The sequence below is a fragment of the Labrus mixtus genome, chromosome 1 (assembly GCF_963584025.1).
Source record: "Labrus mixtus chromosome 1, fLabMix1.1, whole genome shotgun sequence".
Taxonomy (NCBI): Eukaryota; Metazoa; Chordata; class Actinopteri; order Labriformes; family Labridae; genus Labrus; species Labrus mixtus.
In genome coordinates, this window is record NC_083612.1 from 26,060,523 (window position 1) to 26,079,983 (window position 19,461).

General features: G+C 40.0%; 2 protein-coding genes and 1 long non-coding RNA gene across 3 annotated transcripts; 2 read left to right on the forward strand and 1 right to left on the reverse strand.

Annotated features, from left to right (window-relative positions):
* Positions 1–274: 274 nt before the first annotated feature.
* vps26a (VPS26, retromer complex component A) lies at positions 275–9,259 on the forward strand. Its single transcript, XM_061039821.1, has 9 exons — positions 275–412; positions 1,911–2,060; positions 2,650–2,725; positions 4,139–4,295; positions 5,015–5,179; positions 5,294–5,400; positions 5,622–5,723; positions 5,934–6,043; positions 6,418–9,259. Exons 1-9 carry the CDS (start codon positions 410–412, stop codon positions 6,532–6,534), a joined length of 987 nt encoding a protein of 328 aa, XP_060895804.1. The 5' UTR covers positions 275–409; the 3' UTR covers positions 6,535–9,259.
* A 1,055-nt stretch (positions 9,260–10,314) lies between these two features.
* On the forward strand, positions 10,315–18,921 carry supv3l1 (SUV3-like helicase). Its single transcript, XM_061039864.1, has 16 exons — positions 10,315–10,889; positions 11,594–11,671; positions 12,296–12,403; positions 12,510–12,624; positions 12,763–12,931; positions 13,316–13,427; positions 13,740–13,817; positions 13,957–14,048; positions 14,151–14,331; positions 14,480–14,573; positions 15,423–15,542; positions 15,643–15,742; positions 15,863–15,943; positions 16,564–16,740; positions 17,413–17,561; positions 17,654–18,921. The coding sequence occupies exons 1-16, from the start codon at positions 10,613–10,615 to the stop codon at positions 18,081–18,083; spliced, it is 2,361 nt and encodes a 786-aa protein (XP_060895847.1). The 5' UTR covers positions 10,315–10,612; the 3' UTR covers positions 18,084–18,921.
* LOC132975386 (uncharacterized) lies at positions 11,050–11,394 on the reverse strand. Its single transcript, XR_009673264.1, has 2 exons — positions 11,193–11,394; positions 11,050–11,157 (listed from the first exon to the last, which is right to left on the reverse strand). It is a non-coding gene; the product is annotated as an uncharacterized LOC132975386 (long non-coding RNA).
* Positions 18,922–19,461: the final 540 nt, after the last annotated feature.

Below are 19,461 nucleotides of genomic sequence, written 5' to 3' on the forward strand. Positions count from 1 at the left end.
AAATATTGAATGTTCAGTCTTTGATTGACACCTGTCTTAAATAAGGGCAGGATAATGTCATAGACTGAAGTAAAAACCTAGAAGTTTTTACGGTAGTAGGAATTAGATTAATTAAGGTTCCTAAATAGGATGTGGTCCAAAACTGGGATAGTGATGCTCAAGAGCGCCATCATATGGTTCAGCATTGTAAACAACATTCTATTCAGTACTGAAAGAGAGAAAACATTAAAGTGTAAATGTTGGCAGTGTGTGTGTTTTATGCAATCGAGATAAATGTCAGCGCCCTGCACACACACACTGCGCCACGTGACCCGGGTCACATGACGGGGAGTCTCGATACTACCTCTTCAGTCAGACAGGCTACACGGAGCGAGGCTAGCTGTTAGCTTCAACTGTCTACACAGCAGACATGGTGAGTCAAACAACATGCATCACTTGTCCGGACTACTTTGAGATAAACTACTGTTGTGATTTGTGTGACCCCCCCCCCCCCCTGACATTAACACGTGTTTGATTTGACAGCTGCGGTTCAACATGAAAGTTTTGACAGGAAAGCTAGCTGTGTTAGCTTCAGTACGAGGCCGTCTCGGCTTCTTTCACTCATGTTTTGCTGACAGCAAACATTTGTGTGAATGATGATAGCAGCTCCAAGTGCTCACTAAGTTTTAGAGCTTTATTAATGTAGTTTTATGTTTTCAGTATCTGGAGGGAGGTTAAAGAGAGAAGAGAAGTTGTACCGTATGTCACATCATGCACGTCGGATAACATCACACACTTACTTCAAGCTTTAGCTCACTACTAAATTACATTAATAACAATGTGGTAATCACTAACTTTAATGTTTTGTTGCTTGGATTATCATGACATTTTTATTTAATACTAGTTTTAATAGCCTACATGCATCCTAATGATATCATTTAAAAAAACGTGTCCTTTATAATCAAATAGTTATTATTATTATTAAGGTATTAGTTCCTGCAGACATTTTAATGATTGAATCAGATTTATCTTGTGTTGTGTTGTGTGTTTATGCCAGCTAAGAGGGAAAATATGCGTTTGTGCAGCTGGTGACAAGTTATGTAAAGGGCTGCCCTTCTGTTCTGAGCTTTACATGGTAAATACAAGAAACTTGTTCCATGCACACCCATCAGTCACCTTTATTTGTGCACACACTTATATTCAAATAGATGTAAACCTTGGCCAGCCTCGTGGTGTTTGTAATCTTTGCAGGTCAGCTAACATGGGCACTCAGTCATCATACATGTGTTAAGAAACTCCTCAGATGGACACTTTTCTCAGTTGTTCTTCTGTGAGCTTTAAGTCTTATTGTTGGAACAACATGGATGCGACAACGAAGATGTCTTGTATTTTATTGCTCGGAGCTTTTTAACATTTTCAGCTGTGTGTATTCTTACATTGATATTGTTGTTTTTGTCTCACACTTTTTTTTGCTTCACTCTTACGTTCCCTCAAATAACTACTGTGAACACACGGCTAAATTATTGGTGAAGACTCAATAATGTGTTTTTCACCTTATTCTGGGCCACTCTACATGGCAAGCAAGTAATGGTTACTTATAACCTCATACCGTGTTAAATAAAGTATACGTAAACATTTGAGATGCAATACATTCCTACAGTTATCATCCATGATGCTGCTACTTTGAGTTTCATATGATGTGAAGCTTCCCAACTCGACAGTTAATCCTGTCTTGTTGTTTAAGTAGTATTCAAAAAGGGTTTCCGGTCTGACGACTCATTTTTCACAACCACATGACTGCAGGGTTGTTTAGTAAGAATTTACCATGTTACATCTTTTCTGTAAATAATGAGCCGGTTAATTTATTATCAGTCATAAATGTATTCAAATGTGACGCTGCCGTTTTTAATGATGTGCTTTGTGTTTTGCAGAGTTTCCTAGGGGGTTTGTTTGGGCCGGTTTGTGAGATCGACGTTCTGCTGAACGATGCAGAGAACAGAAAGACCGCCGAGCTAAAGACAGAAGATGGGAAAGTGGAGAAACACTATCTGTTCTATGACGGAGAGTCTGTCTCTGGCAAGGTAAGCCAAGTTTTCATGAATTCTAAAGTGGTGAGGAGAGCTTCACAAGGTTCATTAAGGGGACGCTACACACACGGGTCATGATTTAGATTAGCTGTCATTTAATGTTTAAGATAAATGTGCTCAGTCAGCATATATTGGACTTCTCTGCAGTCTATTAAGGGATCCTCTCTTCCACTGAGCCCAGTGGGAAATAAAGGTTCTTTTCAAGTCTGTGCAAGATTTGCTCTGACTTCAGGACAAAGTCAACATCTATGATTCAGATCCCTCAAATTTGTCAGCTGAAATATCAGCTATATTTAAGTACTGGAGTCTACCCACCACACATTTACTCTTGGGATGTTTTTGTTCTTGCGTGTTCCCCTTGTACAGTTTGAAAATAGGTTTCTAGGCTTCATAAGACTTGAAGCTGTTAGCTCCGACACTGAACTAAAATGTTTACAAATGCACTACCAGCAGATGTGATTGTGCATGACAGGGACAGTTCTTCCATTTCTATTTCTAGTTTTTCTCTTTCATGTAGCATATACTCACAAACAGGCCTTTGGTTCATTTGTTTGAATGATCTGATCAAGTTCTGGCTCTCCAGGTAAATCTGAATGTGAAGCAGGGAGGAAAGCGTCTGGAGCATCAGGGCATTCGCATCGAGTTTGTTGGACAGATAGGTGAGCGTGATTCATGTCTCTGTTATGATCTGTTTGCATTGTCCCGGCTTTTGCAACGGCTAATGCTTTGTTCCTTCTAAGTGCAATAATAGACATAATTAAAATGTTACGTATTCATATTGCTGTTTAACAATTGAAACCTCTAGATTGCCTTTCACAACATTAATTGCAAAAGGTGCTTTGCTCGTTAAAGCTGGAAAACTGCTTGTCAACAATTGACTGCTCGCTTTCTCATGTGGCTAAAGGGTTTAACGGAGCATGTGGTCATCATGTGCAGCCTGCTGTAGTGGAGCTAAACCCTCCTCCCACTGAATTTGTAGAAGGAGTAGGGTAACGAGGCCAGTGTGTTGAAAGAATATGAAATCTGGAAATTAAGCCTGTACTGTATTAAACTTGTTATAGTGTGACTTAGAGCTGCAGATATTCAAATTTGTATGCTTTATCATTTTTAATATTCAAATATAATCCTTTTTTTTTTTTTATGCTTAAAATTTTGTAGGCTATTATTTATCCTATATGATAACTTAAGGCAATTTCTTTTGCTCACATACTGCATGTCTTTTTCTTTATCAGGAAGCTGTGGCACAGACTAACGTTCACTTGGATGTATGCATTGCACATTGTCATTTTAATATGGCCCAAACAGAGCGACGCAGCGCGACGCCATGTTTCTATTTTCCCTCTCTGTCACTCGGAGGGGGAGGGGGGGGGGGGGGGCTCTATGACTACAAGGCTCTGACACTCGCTTTTCTCACTCAGCACAGCTTGTTGGCTTGTTGTACAACGTGGAGATAACGATGCATTAATCATATCCAAATCCGTGATTAAAATGTTGAGCTTTGACTTGTGTCAACAACACCGGAGAAAACTTTTTTTTTTCGGCTCACCGTGAGCCTCTGTGTGTTGTGCTGCTCCTCAATACGAAACACATCCACGTGTCCAACTTTAATACAAAGCACTAGATGTCATTCTGTTTGCAAGGGGGAACTCAAATTCACAGAGCAAAGAATGAAATATTTAAATGAAGCAGTGAGGACAGCCAGCCTCAAGACACGACATGAAACGCTCGCGGGCTCTAGTTAGAGGGGTAGTGACCTAATTCAAGATAGGGTGTTTGTAGTAAAATACATCTAGGCTGACTACTTTAGTAAAACTGTTTAAGGAACATTTAACATCCTCACCTGCATTGATTCACTTGTTATCCAAAACATTTAAACCAATTATTTATTTATAACAAAATGACATATTCGAATGGCAATTAAGCATTCAAATATTGTTTTTATTTTTGAATATAATTAGATTTTCAAATTTTGTTCCTGTAGCCCTAGTGTGACTCAACTCTTTAGATTCATAAACCATACAGTCCACTAAGAAGTGTAAGTTGACCTTGCTGTCTGCTGCCTGTTGTTTCAGAGCTGTTCTCTGATAAGAGCAACACACACGAGTTTGTGGACTTGGTGAAAGAGTTGGCTCTCCCTGGAGAACTCGCCCAGAACAGGAGCTACGACTTTGAGTTCATGCAGGTGGAGAAGCCCTATGAATCCTACACTGGAGCCAACGTCAGGCTAAGGTATGTTTATTAAAAGGTCTCAAAGAAGTCAAACTGTTGGGGAGGTGGGGGTTCTTAACCCGTATTTTGATGGCCTTCTTCTTCTTTAGCAACAGAGAACAGCAGGGCAGCTTTTCTCTCACTTGAACTGTTAACTCTGATTCACAAAATGCACAGAATGTGCTCAGTTGTTTTGGTTATCAACAAGTTGAAAATATCAGATTTTGCTGCCTACAGATGAAATAGTTTGATGGTAAAGACTTAACTTCCTCTGCATTATGTGATCTATAGATATGATTTGACTTCTGAAAATGCTTTCTTTGCTTTTTAATTTTATGATCAACAAAGTTTGGTTTATTTATATTTTGGTTAATCATATATTTTGAATAATATATCTTAGAGGCAGCCTAACTCTGACTAAAGTTAGAATGAAAGGTAGATAGGTACTTTACTGTCATTGTATAAAAGAACACAACGAGCAATCCTCTAGAACAGCATTAGCTGTGTGAGAGTTGCACTGAGCAGTAAAAACATAATGAAGTATATTGTGGCTTCTTGAGTTAGGTATGCACAGGTGAAGCAGGGAGCCGTCTCTCTGACACATTTTTATGAGTTATTTCTCCTGCATATTTCCTATTGCTAGTCATATTTTGATGCAGAGGTGAAACGTGTTTTAATAACAGCGTGTTCAGCAATGTTTCAGCTTGTGTTGTGTTTGTGTTTGTGTGTCCTTCTTGTAGGTATTTCCTCAGGGTGACAATAGTTCGTCGTCTGTCTGATCTTGTGAAGGAATATGAGTTGATCGTCCACCAGTTAGCCACCTACCCAGACGTCAACAACTCGATCAAGATGGAGGTTGGCATAGAAGACTGTCTGCACATTGAGTTTGAATACAATAAATCAAAGTAAGATCAATTTCACTCCGTTTGTTTTGATGTCTGGACCTACAAATCAGAAATCGCCCTGCCCTTTGAGATATCATAAAGCAGTGGGTTCCTCTTGATGTGTTTCTTTATTAGATATCACCTGAAAGACGTGATCGTTGGGAAGATCTACTTCCTGCTGGTCAGGATCAAGATCCAACACATGGAGCTGCAGCTCATCAAGAAGGAGATAACAGGAATAGGTACTAATCCTGGGTAAAAAATGAAACTAACTAAATGGAAACCCACCAATCTGTGCTAACTCTGTCTTTCATCATCTTTTAGCTTTGTCCAACTTTAAAATGCTGAACGGCTGTTGGTTTTCTCCTCTGTGTGGTGTTTGGGTCCCAAAAGGAGCCTGTCAGCTCTGCTCCACTTCATTGTATCATGTCTCACGTAATGCAACGGTTGTCCTCATTTTCAGGTCCCAGTACTACTACAGAAACAGAGACGGTTGCAAAGTACGAGATCATGGATGGTGCTCCAGTTAAAGGAGAGTCGATCCCCATCAGACTGTTTCTGGCAGGTAATTCATCTTCTTAATTGATCTTTCTCTTCTGTTCTCTGAAAAACATTTTGTAATTGGGACTTTAATTTACTCTCTTAATTTTATAACAGCTGAGTTCACAGTAGGCGTTGTCGATTGTGTGTAACAACGTTCCTATCATTAAAGCCTTTAAACATATTTTGACTTTCTGTTGCACTGACTGCATACTAATGCTCTGTTTCTGAACAGGATATGACTTAACACCCACCATGAGGGACGTCAACAAGAAGTTTTCTGTACGTTACTTTCTTAATCTGGTGCTGGTGGATGAAGAGGACAGAAGATACTTCAAACAACAGGTAACACCTGCATCTATTCCACAGCAAAAGTAATGTGCATCAATGAGTGCTACTGTTTCTCCAGCACACAGAGACACTCATGGGAAATTAGAATCATCTAGTTGTGTCTGTTTATTTATATTTTTGTGTGAAATGACACACGACACAGCTGCACATTGAATGTCTAGTTGGTTTGATTCTATGTCAAGCAAAATTACAACTGTGGTTCATTATTGATATTAAACATTATAATGTTGGTACCACTAACAAAATGAATGTTAGTGATGCCACAACTCAAGTGCTCATATACAATCACGTCTTCTTTTTTTATTTCTGAAGGTGTTCAGTGATCTATTCCTTTCTCTTTCTCTCTCTCTCGCTCTCTGTGTGTTTAGGAGATTGTTTTGTGGAGAAAAGCTCCAGAGAAGCTGAGGAAAAGAAACTTCCATCAGCGCTACGAGTCCCCTGAGCCCCGACCCCAGCCAGTCACCGCAGAGCAGCCCGAGATGTGAAGGCAAAGCAATGACTGAAACTGAACACAGAAACACCGCAACTCTTCACTGCTGAACAGCCAGAGGTGTGAGGGCCGCTCCACTCTCTCCCTGGACTGAGAACTGTCTGTAAACATGAACACACATAACATACCTTCAGAACACCCCCCCCCCCCCCCCCCTCCCCCCCACTGCTTCACAGCTTCTGATTTGAGCTGTCCGACCACCGTCGCGCTGCCCTACAAGACTCAAACACACTTGCATACAAATGCACAAGAATGCAATCCAAGGCGGCTGAATGCTAAAAGTCAAGGCAAATGTAACCCTGGTGTCTCAGACTGAAAACACACACATGCACACACACACATAACAAGTGGAGCCAAACAGTCCCCTACTGCTGCAGTTTTCTGAGCACAACATAAAACAGGAGCAAAAGAAGAAAGAAGTAGACTGTTACAGACAGCCACCACACCCAGTGTCCCGATCACCTGCAACAGGAGTTTATTTTGTTGCATATTTGGACAGATGTTTACAGGAGTTCCTCTGGCATCCTCCCTCACACAAATGTTACAAAAAGATCTCCCTGGAGTCAACCGACGATTGCAAATATTCAAGACGTGGGGAACAACCTGAAGGACACTTAGCTATGAGTCAACACATGCACTCTGTGTTTATTCACAAACTCTGTGTTTAAGCCATGATGCTCCAGGCTGCTCTTTCCACCCAAATATCTGCTTAATGGTTCAGTGCAGCTGAAGTCTGTCTGTCCATTAATCCCAAATTTCATCTTCTCTTTTGTTGGTCTCATTTCATACAAGTAATGGGTTTGAGTCATGATGGGCACAATCGTTTCAATGTTACTCTATTTAGATCTTATTTAACTATATAAAAATCCTTAAGCGCTGCAGCTTATTGTTCTTTCAGTTATTTTGATGCATATTAATTGATTTAAGGTTTAGTCTTTATATCATGCCCAGAAAAGTGAAAGGCTCCTTCACAATTTTCCAGAAACTCAGAGGACATCTGGGTTTTATCTGTTTTCTCTGGAAGTCAACATGAAACAACAAAAAATATTCAAAAGGAGAGAAATGAAAACAAATGTTTGAGGAGGTAAGAAAATGAAAATGTTTCCGTTAAAAACGACTGAAGCTAATGTTCAATCAGCAGCAAATCACCCACTAATAGTTGCAGCTCTTCAAGTAAACATGCACACGAGTTAGATAGTTAAGATGAATATTTATGCAGTCTTCACTGGTGATGTCTGTTACCTAACTATATGTCTGCCTTGTAAGGTTTCTAAGGGTCCCCTTGATGTCTTCTTGAATTCAAGGTGTTTCTAGGGCTTTGAGCATTTGGTTTGATCCTTTATGTATCCAAATGTGGAGAGAGAATAAAGTAAGACAAGATCAGAGCTGGGCCACCACATGGTACTCCATTGACCTCCATTGACTTGTGGCAGAAGAAGAAATATACAAGGAAACGAGAGAGAGATCTTAAAACTTGTATTTTGTTAAGTCTGTGTTGCTAAAATGTATTTATTTGAAGTTGGGCTGAACTGAACCTTTGAATCACGGCTCATCTTACTGCAGTTTATGTATAAAAAAAAAATGTCTACAGATTCTCAAATTCAAAGCATGAAAATGTTGAAATGATGTTCAACAGCTACTTACACATGGTTTCTATTAGCATTTTAAATTAAAACCATGTTTAAGTAGCTGAAATGATGCTAAGCTAGCAGTGATGAACTGTTCTTGTTGCTTCACATCCCTCTTTTAAGCTAGCAGCAGTTTTCTTTTTTCTGAACACTATTTTTTTCTTCTAAAATGGTCATGTTGGATCTTGTGCACACCGGAAGAGATGCAGAATCAAACACTAAGTTCAACATTGTTCCACTGTGATACTAAGACCGGCTGTTTAGGTCCTGCTTAGAAGAAACACACACACACACGTATACACATGTACACATACACACACACACATGTACACACACACACACACACACACACGTATACACATGTACACATGTACACACACACACATGTACACACACACACACACACACGTACACACGTACACACACATGTACACAGCGTTTGGTGATTTTACTTGACTTGTGTGTAGGTTGATTTTGCTCTTAAGTTCTGATTTGTGGCCGGCTTTGCACTTTCTCTTCTGATTCTTCACTTTGTTTAAAGTGCTCATGTAAGCTGCAACTGAACATCACTCAAGGACAACCACACCTCAGAGATCTCCTGTGTCTGTAGCAGAGAGAACAATACTGTCATTTCTACATCACTACCACTTTTATTGACAACAGCTTTTTTTCCTCTCACGTTTGAAAGTTGTGCTGTCATGTTACATGTTTCATTACATGAACCTCTGGTCACTTTAACTGTTACAGCTTCTATTGTTGACCCTGCACTCCGGTCTTTTGTTTAGAAACGGTGTTATTTATTATAAAGTCATGGTTCCTCTACTCCTGCTGTCAAACACTTCCTGTCATTCTGAGCACTACATGAAGGGTTTGTTGTATTTTTAATGCCTAAAAAATGGTTATGAAGAAACTCAAATGTTACATCTGTCTGTCTCTCTCTCATCGTCTGCATGTTAATCTTTACACAATGTCTAATCATACCATCAATCTGTGCGTGTGCGCGTGTGTGTGGTTGTATGATATTATGTGAATTTTCACCAGACCCAAATATATAGCTAAGATGAATCATGAATAAAGCAAATTTATACTGAATTAGTTTTAAAGAGCAATTTATTTGAAAGATTATTGATACCACAAATGAAAAGGAGAGTTTAGCTCAATTATTATGAGGTAAACCCCAGCGTGTGTTTAAAAAAAATAAAATCATTGGTATCCAACTTGACTTCCAAGTGGAAAGTAACCCTCAGCTCTCAGGAGATCCAGAGCAGTGGCCAATTAATTTATATATTATTGTTACAATTCACTTAGCAGACGCTTTTATCCAAAGCGACGTACATCAGAGAGTAAGTACAACACTAATCCATTCATACACCGCCACCGAAGCAGCGGGAGCAATGCAGGGTTAAGTGTCTTACCCAAGGACACATCGGACATGTTGCTCAGCTGGGGATGGAACCCTCGACCTTCTGGTTGAGAGGCGACGACTCTACCAACTGAGTATATATATAATATCTAAATTATATATTATATATCTATAAATTCATCAGGTTTGCCCAGGCTTTTTGTAAGAAGAGCACCTTCCAAAAGTGTACAAGATATAATAGAATCTTAAACTAGAACAGTTGCACATTGTTATATTTCAATATTTGATCTCTGTATTAATTGTTGATAGTTCTTTTCCACCTCTTCAGTCACCTGAAAAGGAAATAACACTTTGATTTTCAATTTAAGCATTTAAACATCACATGATATTATTTACAGCATAAGACAAACTAAATGGAAAGTATAGCTTTGTAGATAAATAAACCTGATTTAAAAAAGGAGTTGGTACACTTTATCGCCTACATTTCTCAATCCAGTTAAAAATCTTTTCTGAAGAGTGACTTCGTTTGAATGTGAGGCACAGTCAATGCACCACATAGACTGTAAATATTACGACCATACAGGACCTTAATATTTACGGTCTATGCACGGGACCCATTCAAAGATCGTCTATACAGATTGTGCTAAGGAATAAACTGGAACATATTTTATAGACGGAGGGGACATCTTCGTTGTTCCATATACGATCTTGGGATTTATTGACAAAGGAGTTCATGTTTTTTGCCTGTTCATCATACTCTCCTGTCCATTCTGCTGTATGTTAAAAATAAATTCAATTGTCAGTTCTCTTCATTATCTTCCCCGAGGTTGTCTTATTTGAGCGGGCGGCTTCCAATACTGAGTACAAGTCTGTTTTTTTGTGCTCAATATTCACACAGGCACATGTGTGGGCAGCTGAGAAAGAGCGGGTCCTGGCCCACGTTGTGTCCGTCGGAAGTGGAGTGTGTTGACCGTCCTCTGTAGCGGTGCTGTGTAATCCACATATTTACACTTGTTGAACAGCATGGCACACATCTAGCACAGTTTGTGTGCTCACGCTGGGGACACCACCGACTCGCAGTGATGTCTGTAAACCGGTGTTTGAATCTCTTTTCTCGGCTTGGACGCCACATTAATCCCCGAGCTGTCCGCATCACCGCTGGTAGCAGTCATGTGTCTTCAGAGTCTGCTTTGTTACATAGTGAACATCGGGCTTGTTCAGTGCTTTGCTGCAGGAGTGTGTCTAACAGTTCATCTTCAAAGCCCCCGGACACTTCTTTGTTTGTCCCCGTCTCTCTGAAGCCTGACCCCTCGGGAGATGGAGGTGTGGGAGCAGAGCTGACCCAACCTCTGGAGAAAAGTGAGTCAATTCACCTGAGCTGGTCTATGAGTAACAATGTCAGTGACCTGTGAGTCTTGCACTTCATAATAACACCTTATTGTTGCTGTCAAGTGTTTTTTAATGTACTAAAGCTATCTGAGATGTCCAATGTTCACGTTTCTTTGATATCAGTGCTCTCTTTTTTATTTATTTATTTTTACAATATCTCTTTATTAATTTGACAGGTATCATGATACAATAATCATTAAGGACAATTTTCTTTTTTGGTAGCATGACACATACCCCCCTCCTCCCCCTCCCCGCCCATACATATACACACACATAGACATATACATTACAATAACATAACCATACCAGGGGGCAAAAAGAAAAGACAAGCACAAAACACAAAAAAATAATTTAAAAAAATAGAAAAGAAAAAACAACAACACAAAAATAATATCATAATACTAAAGAAAAATAATGATAATAATAAAAATATATAATAGTAAAATAAAAAAACAACGATCTAACAGTATCTATTCCTTCCTTCTTACGTTGTTATACAGAGCATAGATAAAGAATCGACTGTCCTGTAGTGTCTTTCATTCTGGTATATAATTGAGCACAGGGCCACAGACAGATACAAGTTTTTCCACATGAACCTCTCTTTAAAGAAATGAATGCAAACACCTGTGTTTTCTGAGACTTGTTTCTCTTTGCTGTTTGTGTCTGTGTTTCAGGTGAGCTGCTGAAGGTTCTGAACAGGTTTTATAGGAGGAAGGAGATGCAGAAGCTGGCAGCAGACAGTGGCCTGGATGGTGAGAAGTTATTAGCTCACATTAGTTCACAGATGTCAAAAACACTGTTTTCCAATTTCAGAGCCAAGGTCAACTTTCTTCGCCTTATCTGTCAGTCTTTTACTCAGTCACCAAAAACCTCATTAATTGCTCTTTGCAGATTACAGGGTTTTGAATTTCTGTCTAGTTTCATAAAATGATATGCCTCAAGACTCATTTGACTAAACTAATGACAAACTGGTTGTCTGTTTATCTCTAAGGCTTGGGGGCTCACTCCACTGCTCCTATTTTCCACAGTTCAACGTGTCTTTGAGTAACACACTGATTGGAGTATGCTTCCAAAAATGTAGACGGTACCTTATTGTTACCTTTATAATGTGTTTTGTGAATGAACACGACTGAAAACAACCTAACAAGCATGCCTTTATTTGAGAGACAGGACAGTGGATAGAGATGGAGAGAGAGGGAGAGTGGGGAATGACATGCGGCAAAGGCAACAGGTGGGATTCAAACCGATGCTGTCCGCTTCGAGGACACTCACATCTGTACATTGGGGCCTGCAAAGAAACCACTAATCCGCTGGCGCCCCGTAACCGGCATGCTTTGTATGGTTAGCATTAAGTCTCTCTTTTTATGTGTTCACAGCACGTCTGTTTCACCAGGCCTTCATTAGCTTCAGGAAGTACATCCTGGAATTGACAAATATCCCCGCTGACCTGCACATCATCCTCAGTGACATCTGCTATGGAGCAGGTTTGACCATTTTCCGTTATTCCCCCAAATGGGGTCATGTCGATAGATAATATATTAATCAATTTGAGTACACCTTTTGTTTAATTTAATTTCTGTTGTGCTTCAGGTCATATAGACGACATCTATCCATACTTTATGCGTCATGCTAAGCAAATCTTCCCTATGCTGGACTGTATGGACGACCTGAGAAAGATCTCAGACCTCAGAGTCCCGGCTAACTGGTAAGGCCCATTTACTCTAAATGATGTTTAAACCTCTTAAGTTGATTTACACCTGTACCTCTACAATATTTCACAGAATATTTGAAGAAGCATGAACAATATAACTATGTGGTTACAGCGTGTGTGATATTCTGTCAGGTACCCAGAGGCACGTGCCATCCAGAGGAAGATCATTTTCCATGCTGGTCCCACCAACAGTGGCAAAACCTACCATGCCATCCAGCGCTACCTGGCTGCGAAGACTGGAGTGTACTGTGGCCCCCTGAAGCTGCTGGCGCACGAGATCTTTGAGAAGAGCAACAATGCTGTATGTTTCTTTTCTCTCCTGTCCTCTGCTCTGTCTGAAGTGAAGTTTCACTTATCTGTTCAAAGTAGTTCCACTGCATAAAGATACTATAGAAAAACAATTCATCAAACCAAAGGGAGTTTTGTGAAGTCTTATAAATCAGCTCAGTCTGGGTAAAATGTAGGAATGTATGCTCCAGGTAAACACGAGGAAAAAAATAGTTGTAATAAAAGAGATGTAAACTCTTGTTCTGCTGCATTGTTTTTCTCCCTTTTTAAAACGGTCTGCAAAGAGATTCTTATTGTTGGGGTTATCTATTTAAAGCATCTCTTCTCTTCTTCCTCAGCATATTGTACTATCTACTATTTCTGTGTCTGTTTATTATTTGTGCGTATGCTCTTGCAGGATGTGCCGTGTGACTTAGTCACTGGAGAGGAAAGGACCTTCGTTGACTTGGAGGGTCGAGCGTCTGGTCATGTGGCCTGTACCATTGAGATGTGCAATGTGACAACACCTTGTAAGAAAACACACTACAAAAAGATTTGTATATGAAAACATAAATATACCTCAGCTGATCTGTTTTGATTCACATTGAACTTGCCTTTGAGTTTGATTCTGTTTAGTTTAAAATCTCAAAGAATTCAAGGGGGGTGGGGGTAAAGGGACAAAAACGATCTACATCTTATTTAGGCCACAACATTTGATTGTGATCTTGATTTTTTTTTATCGTTCATTGTTTCTAAATGTCCCTGTGGTTTGCCTTGAATAGCCTTCTATGAAATATCATCTGTGTGTCAATGTTTGATTTTTTTTTATTTTTATTTTTTAGATGAAGTGGCTGTAGTCGATGAAATTCAAATGATCAGAGATCCTTCCAGAGGCTGGGCCTGGACCAGAGCACTACTGGGTTTGTAACACATCCATCATAATCGAGCAAGGATTAAGGAATCTGAATGTCATCACACATCAAACACAACATTTATGTCATGGTCACCCCTCGTTGCCTTACACATTCTTACATTGTGTTTTTTTTTCTGTATGTGTAGGTTTGTGTGCAGAGGAGATTCATGTGTGTGGTGAACCTGCAGCTATAGACTTTATCAGAGAGCTGATGTACACGACGGGAGAGGAGGTGGAGGTGAGGCTGTACAGGAGGAAGAGCAGAGGGTCACTGCTTTCATTCTTTCAATGATTGTCTTTGGATGACCTCTCCTCTCTCTCCTCTCTCTCTCTGCCCTAGGTGAACACATACAAGCGTCTAACTCCATTCACAATCCTCGACCAAGCTGTGGATTCATTAGACAACTTGAGTCCTGGAGACTGTATTGTCTGCTTCAGTAAAAATGACATTTACTCCATCAGCAGGCAGATTGAGGCCAGAGGGCAGGAATGTGCAGTCATTTATGGGAGTTTACCTCCAGGTGAGTTTTTACGTAGGATGTAAGTTTGTCTTTAAGTTGCAACCCAATATTTCAACTTGGTTTCAGTCATAGTAAATATATTTGAGTTATTTGTAAAGAAAGAAACTGTGCCATAGAGAAAAAAGTAAAGTTTTTCTATGATTTTCAGGCACTAAGCTCTCACAGGCCAAGAAGTTCAATGACCCCGATGACCCCTGCAAGATCCTGGTTGCTACAGATGCCATTGGAATGGGCCTGAACCTGTAAATACCATCACACACGTTATTACTGTGCAGTCCCCTCCCTCAACATTGGCACTTTGGAGACAGATTTTTTTTTGTTGCAAAAGCCCTGCAACTAAGCTCAGCCATCATCCTGTCTTTGTTCATTCATATTGATTCTGCATCGGTGTAACCCTAACCCTAACCGTAGATAGATCCAGGTTACAGACGGTGTAATAGTGCTGTGAATTCACGTTGTGTTTCAGTGTTGCGGAAGCACAGCACCGCTGGAGCTCCACATAGACACAAAGTCCTACATGCAGTTCCCCCCATTACGCCTCTCTGACATTGAGATTGAAGTAGAAATGTCACAGGGACGTCAATATCGCGGCTTGAAACGGGCGTCTGAATAGGGCTGTAGATAATTAAAAGATTAAAGAAGACAATCTGAATTTCCCAATGTTTTCACAGCCTTGTTAAGTCAAGCTTTCACTATTCTATAGAAGTGTTGCACCCACCTTCAGCTTGTAACCATCTTGTTTATCTGGAAAGTTCAACATGTTAGTTATCTAGTACCTTTTCATTGTTCTGTTATTTCCCCGGCATGTTCAGCATTCACCACTAGGGGTCATCACACATCTCATGTTCCTACCCTCTGCAGCTTTAACAGGACTCCAGTTTGTAACTTTTATCTATCTACATCTATCTTTATCTAATGATCAGATTTCTATTAAAGCCACTGTGAGGAGCATTTAACAGGCTGTGAAATGGACTGAAATTATAATAGATACCTCTAACAAAGTTGAAAGACAGCAGCAACTCAATTCAATTCATGAGCTCAAATCTATCGCCTTCTCTGCCTGTGTCCCCCCTCCCGCCCCCTCTCTGCAGGAGTATTAAACGTATCATCTTCAACAGTCTGGTGAAGCCAAATATAAACGAGAAAGGGGAGAAACAGATGGAGACCATCAGCACATCACAAGCTCTGCAGATAGCAGGCAGAGCAGGGAGGTCAGTCACACTCTACGTGATATCTATATGTTAAGAAGGAAAGGAATTCAAAACATTTGACTTTGTCCAGTTATGGTTTTAAACTTGCCTCCTCTTTCAGGTTCTCCTCCAAGTTCAAAGAGGGTGAAGCCACCACCATGCACAGAGACGATCTGCCTGTTCTGAAGGAAATACTCAGCCACTCTGTAGACGCCATAGAGGTGATCATTTACACAGACATGCTCTAAAACACTCACTTTAAGCCTGGAAGAAGCCTCACTGTGTGTTCTATCAGTTCAATAGTGAGCTGAAATGTTGTTTGTTGTTTGTCTCCGTCTCAGACTGCAGGGCTGCATCCTACAGCGGAGCAGATAGAGATGTTCGCCTATCATCTACCTGATGCTACACTGTCCAACCTTGTGGTGAGCACTCGCATACATTCAGTCCCTCTCCTACCTTTTTTATTCAGCATTGAAGCAACATTATGAGATCATCATGAGCTGAAAATGTTGGACAACATAACGACCATGAGTGAAACAGTGAAGGGTGCTCTACACTCATTGTTTACATTCTTGCTTGAAGTTTTAAAAGTTTGTTTTTTGATTTTTTTTTAAAGGATGTGTTCGCACATCCAACTAACTTGTGAAGTGGGCGTGTAGGACATCCAACTATCACTTTGAAAAGAAAAAAATCCTGTACACTACTCGTGCTAAGCCTCTCCAATTTATTAGAAAAAAAAATCACAACCTTTCGGTCCCTCTGAACGATTGTCAAATGTGTTTCCACCTGCTGTGTGTGCTCAGGTGTTGAACATCTAGTCTTATTAGAAATCTCTCTCTATCAGCAGAAACATATTCAGAGTCACTCAGTCCAATAGCTACATATATGAAGGCACAAACACAATGCTCAAGATTTTAAACATTGGTTTAAAAAAAATACATATTTCACTGAAACTCCCCAGTTTAAGATTTATGGGGAGCCTCCTCTGCTTCTCCTGACAAACATTGCTACTCTCTCCTCGCTCTCCATCTCTTTCCTGCAGGACATCTTTGTCAGCCTCTCTCAGGTGGACGGGATGTATTTTGTCTGCAACATTGACGACTTCAAGTTCCTAGCCGACATGATTCAGCACATCCCGCTCAACCTGAGGTCACGCTACGTCTTCTGTACTGCTCCCATCAACAAGAAACAACCTTTTGTGTGCACCTCCTTTCTAAAGGTGAGGATGAGGAAAGGTTAACAAGTGCAGAGTGCATGAGATCAGACGAGGTTAAAGGAGCGAGAATAAAAAGAAATAAGGCTGACGAACGAGAACACCAGTCACTGGGTCTATTCGATTCAGAATTGAACATTAACACATTCAGTTTTACTTTCTAATCTTTTGTTGCTTTTAAGGCCAGTTTTTTATTTAGCATTTACTTTGCAGTTCAGGATTCTTCTGTTTATCAAACCATTGACTCAGATTCAGAGTTGTAAAGAAATAAAAGTAGTTTTATAGGCAGTGTACCTTTGCTCCCATACTTTATGGTTTTCTAACACTGATAATAGTCGCTCCAGTATTAAAGTCGTCCTTAACAGCTAACCTTTGAGATTCAGAGGTGCTAATTAGTATGAGTAGAAGAAAGGTGATTCTTGCTTGTGGAGAGATGAAATGCTTAATAAAAGTATTTCATTAGTTTAATAAAGTAATAATGTAGTTATAATGCATCATAGTTCTGGTGTTGTGTTGCTTTATTGTCTTTTTTTCTTATCATTTGATTAACATGATTACACTCTCGTTCTCTTCAAGGCCATTTTGAAACATATTTCCTTCATTTGCTTCTCAGTTATACATTACAAACGGCCCTGTAATACTGTCTCGATGCACTAATATAAGTCATTTCTATTTCAGTTTGCCCGTCAGTTCAGTCGAGACGAACCCCTGACGTTTGACTGGGTCTGCCGTCATGTCAGCTGGCCTCTGGCTGCCCCCAAAAACATCAAAGACCTGGTTCACCTGGAGGCCGTTCATGATGTGTTAGATCTGTACCTCTGGTTAAGGTAACGTCCTCTGCCTGGTATTTAAATTAGATAAGTAAAGGACTTTGTTTTTCATCCTAATCATTATTGTTTCCTCTGTCTATCTTCTGTAGCTACCGTTTCATGGACATGTTCCCAGACACGAGCTTTGTGCGAGAAATCCAGCAGGAACTTGATGACATCATCCAACAGGGCGTCCGAAACATCACCCGTCTCATCAAGGCCACAGACCCGACCATCGCCCCCCCGCTGCAGACCCAGAGCAGCAGGCGCAGACAGACTGGCACTTACAATGGAGCCACAAGCAGTGGCTATTTGTTTGGCCGTAAAAGTCTGAGGGGGCAAAGAGGCTCAGGAGAGATGATTGACAGCTCTCTCGCTAGTCGGCTGGTCAGAGACGGGCTGCTAACTCCTGAACTGCTCCAGCAGCTTCAGAAGGAGTGGTCGAAAGACAAGAAGCAGGAGATGAGCAATCAGAGTGCACTCCATCCAGATGATAACAATAATGACACCAAAGGGAAAAAAAAAAAGAAAAAGAAATGAAAGGGGAAAACGATGACGTGTCGGTCAATGTACATGAGCAAAGATGTTTCCATGGAGATCATGAATTGAACTGATTGAACCCACGTGTTATCTACACCTTGCATAATATCTGCTGGTTTCTTTTAAATTATCCTGGATTTGAATCTTTGAAACTATTCACAATTCAAGCACTAAAAGTATTCCAAATTACTAGACTTTGAGACATCATCAGTGTGTGTGTTTAAATTCAGTTAACTTAAAAACTGAGATTAACGGAAAAAAGTGTGATCACAGGGCTGTCATATCTTCTTTAACTGTGCTAAAGACTCACAAGATATGTTTCCTTCAACCTACATATATTCTAACTGTAACCAGTGCTGGGAGAATAGTGATGCTCTTTGACATTTCCCTGTTAAAATAAGATGATAGAGTGAATCACTTCGGACACTGATGGTTCCCTGATGATACACAGTTTATTTCACTCAATTACAAACTGACCTGCTAATAATGAAACAACTTTGACTACCCTAATGTTTGATTGGAGACACACACTGTTGTAAAATGCTGTTTCAGATGTTTTTTGACCAGGAATCATTTTAACTGTATGCATGTTCTGCAGGATTTATATCAGTTCACTGTCGTTTTGCTCAGTAGACTGAAAAGTAAAACCTCTGAACAGCACGAGCTGGATAAAGTGATGAAGTGATAAAGTTTAACAGAGCTGAAATATTGTGCGTCTCTTTAAGCAGTTTGAACAGACCGAATTGAGCTCAGCACTGTAAAGTGTTTATACAGATAGGATGCCATATTTTTTCTTGTTTGTATATTGTTTATTAAAACGCTATTGTGTTTTACATTTCTTAAATTCATGTTTATTTTGAGATATGAAGCTCACAAAAGACAAAATCATTATTGAACATGGTGAAAAGCTGACCCAGCCTCTCGCCCAATGACAGCTGGGATCAGCTCCAGCATCCCGCAACCCAGGACGAGAAAAGCGGTATTGATAACTGATGGATGGATTTTGTTATTTTGTATTTTTACACATCTCTGCAATATATACGAAGCTCATGTTTTTCATATCTTTAAGACTCAAGCACTTCACTGAAAAGTCAAATGAATGTTTCCTGAGGTCGTGCATTGTTGGGCTCATCTGCATGCATTTAAAAAGATTGGCCAACTGTTGGACTTTTTGTTGCCAAGCCGTTGCATCTTTGATTGAGTTGTTTGTTTACCTACATAGAAAGAAATATAAAGTATGAAGAACGTAGGCCTTCCAACGTTCTCAGTCGATTAGAGTATATTGAACATGTGAAAAAACATCCCACTTCCTTATTTTAATGAAATAGACCTTCAGTTAAGCTCCAGTTTAAGTCATCAGAGACACTGATTGAAAACA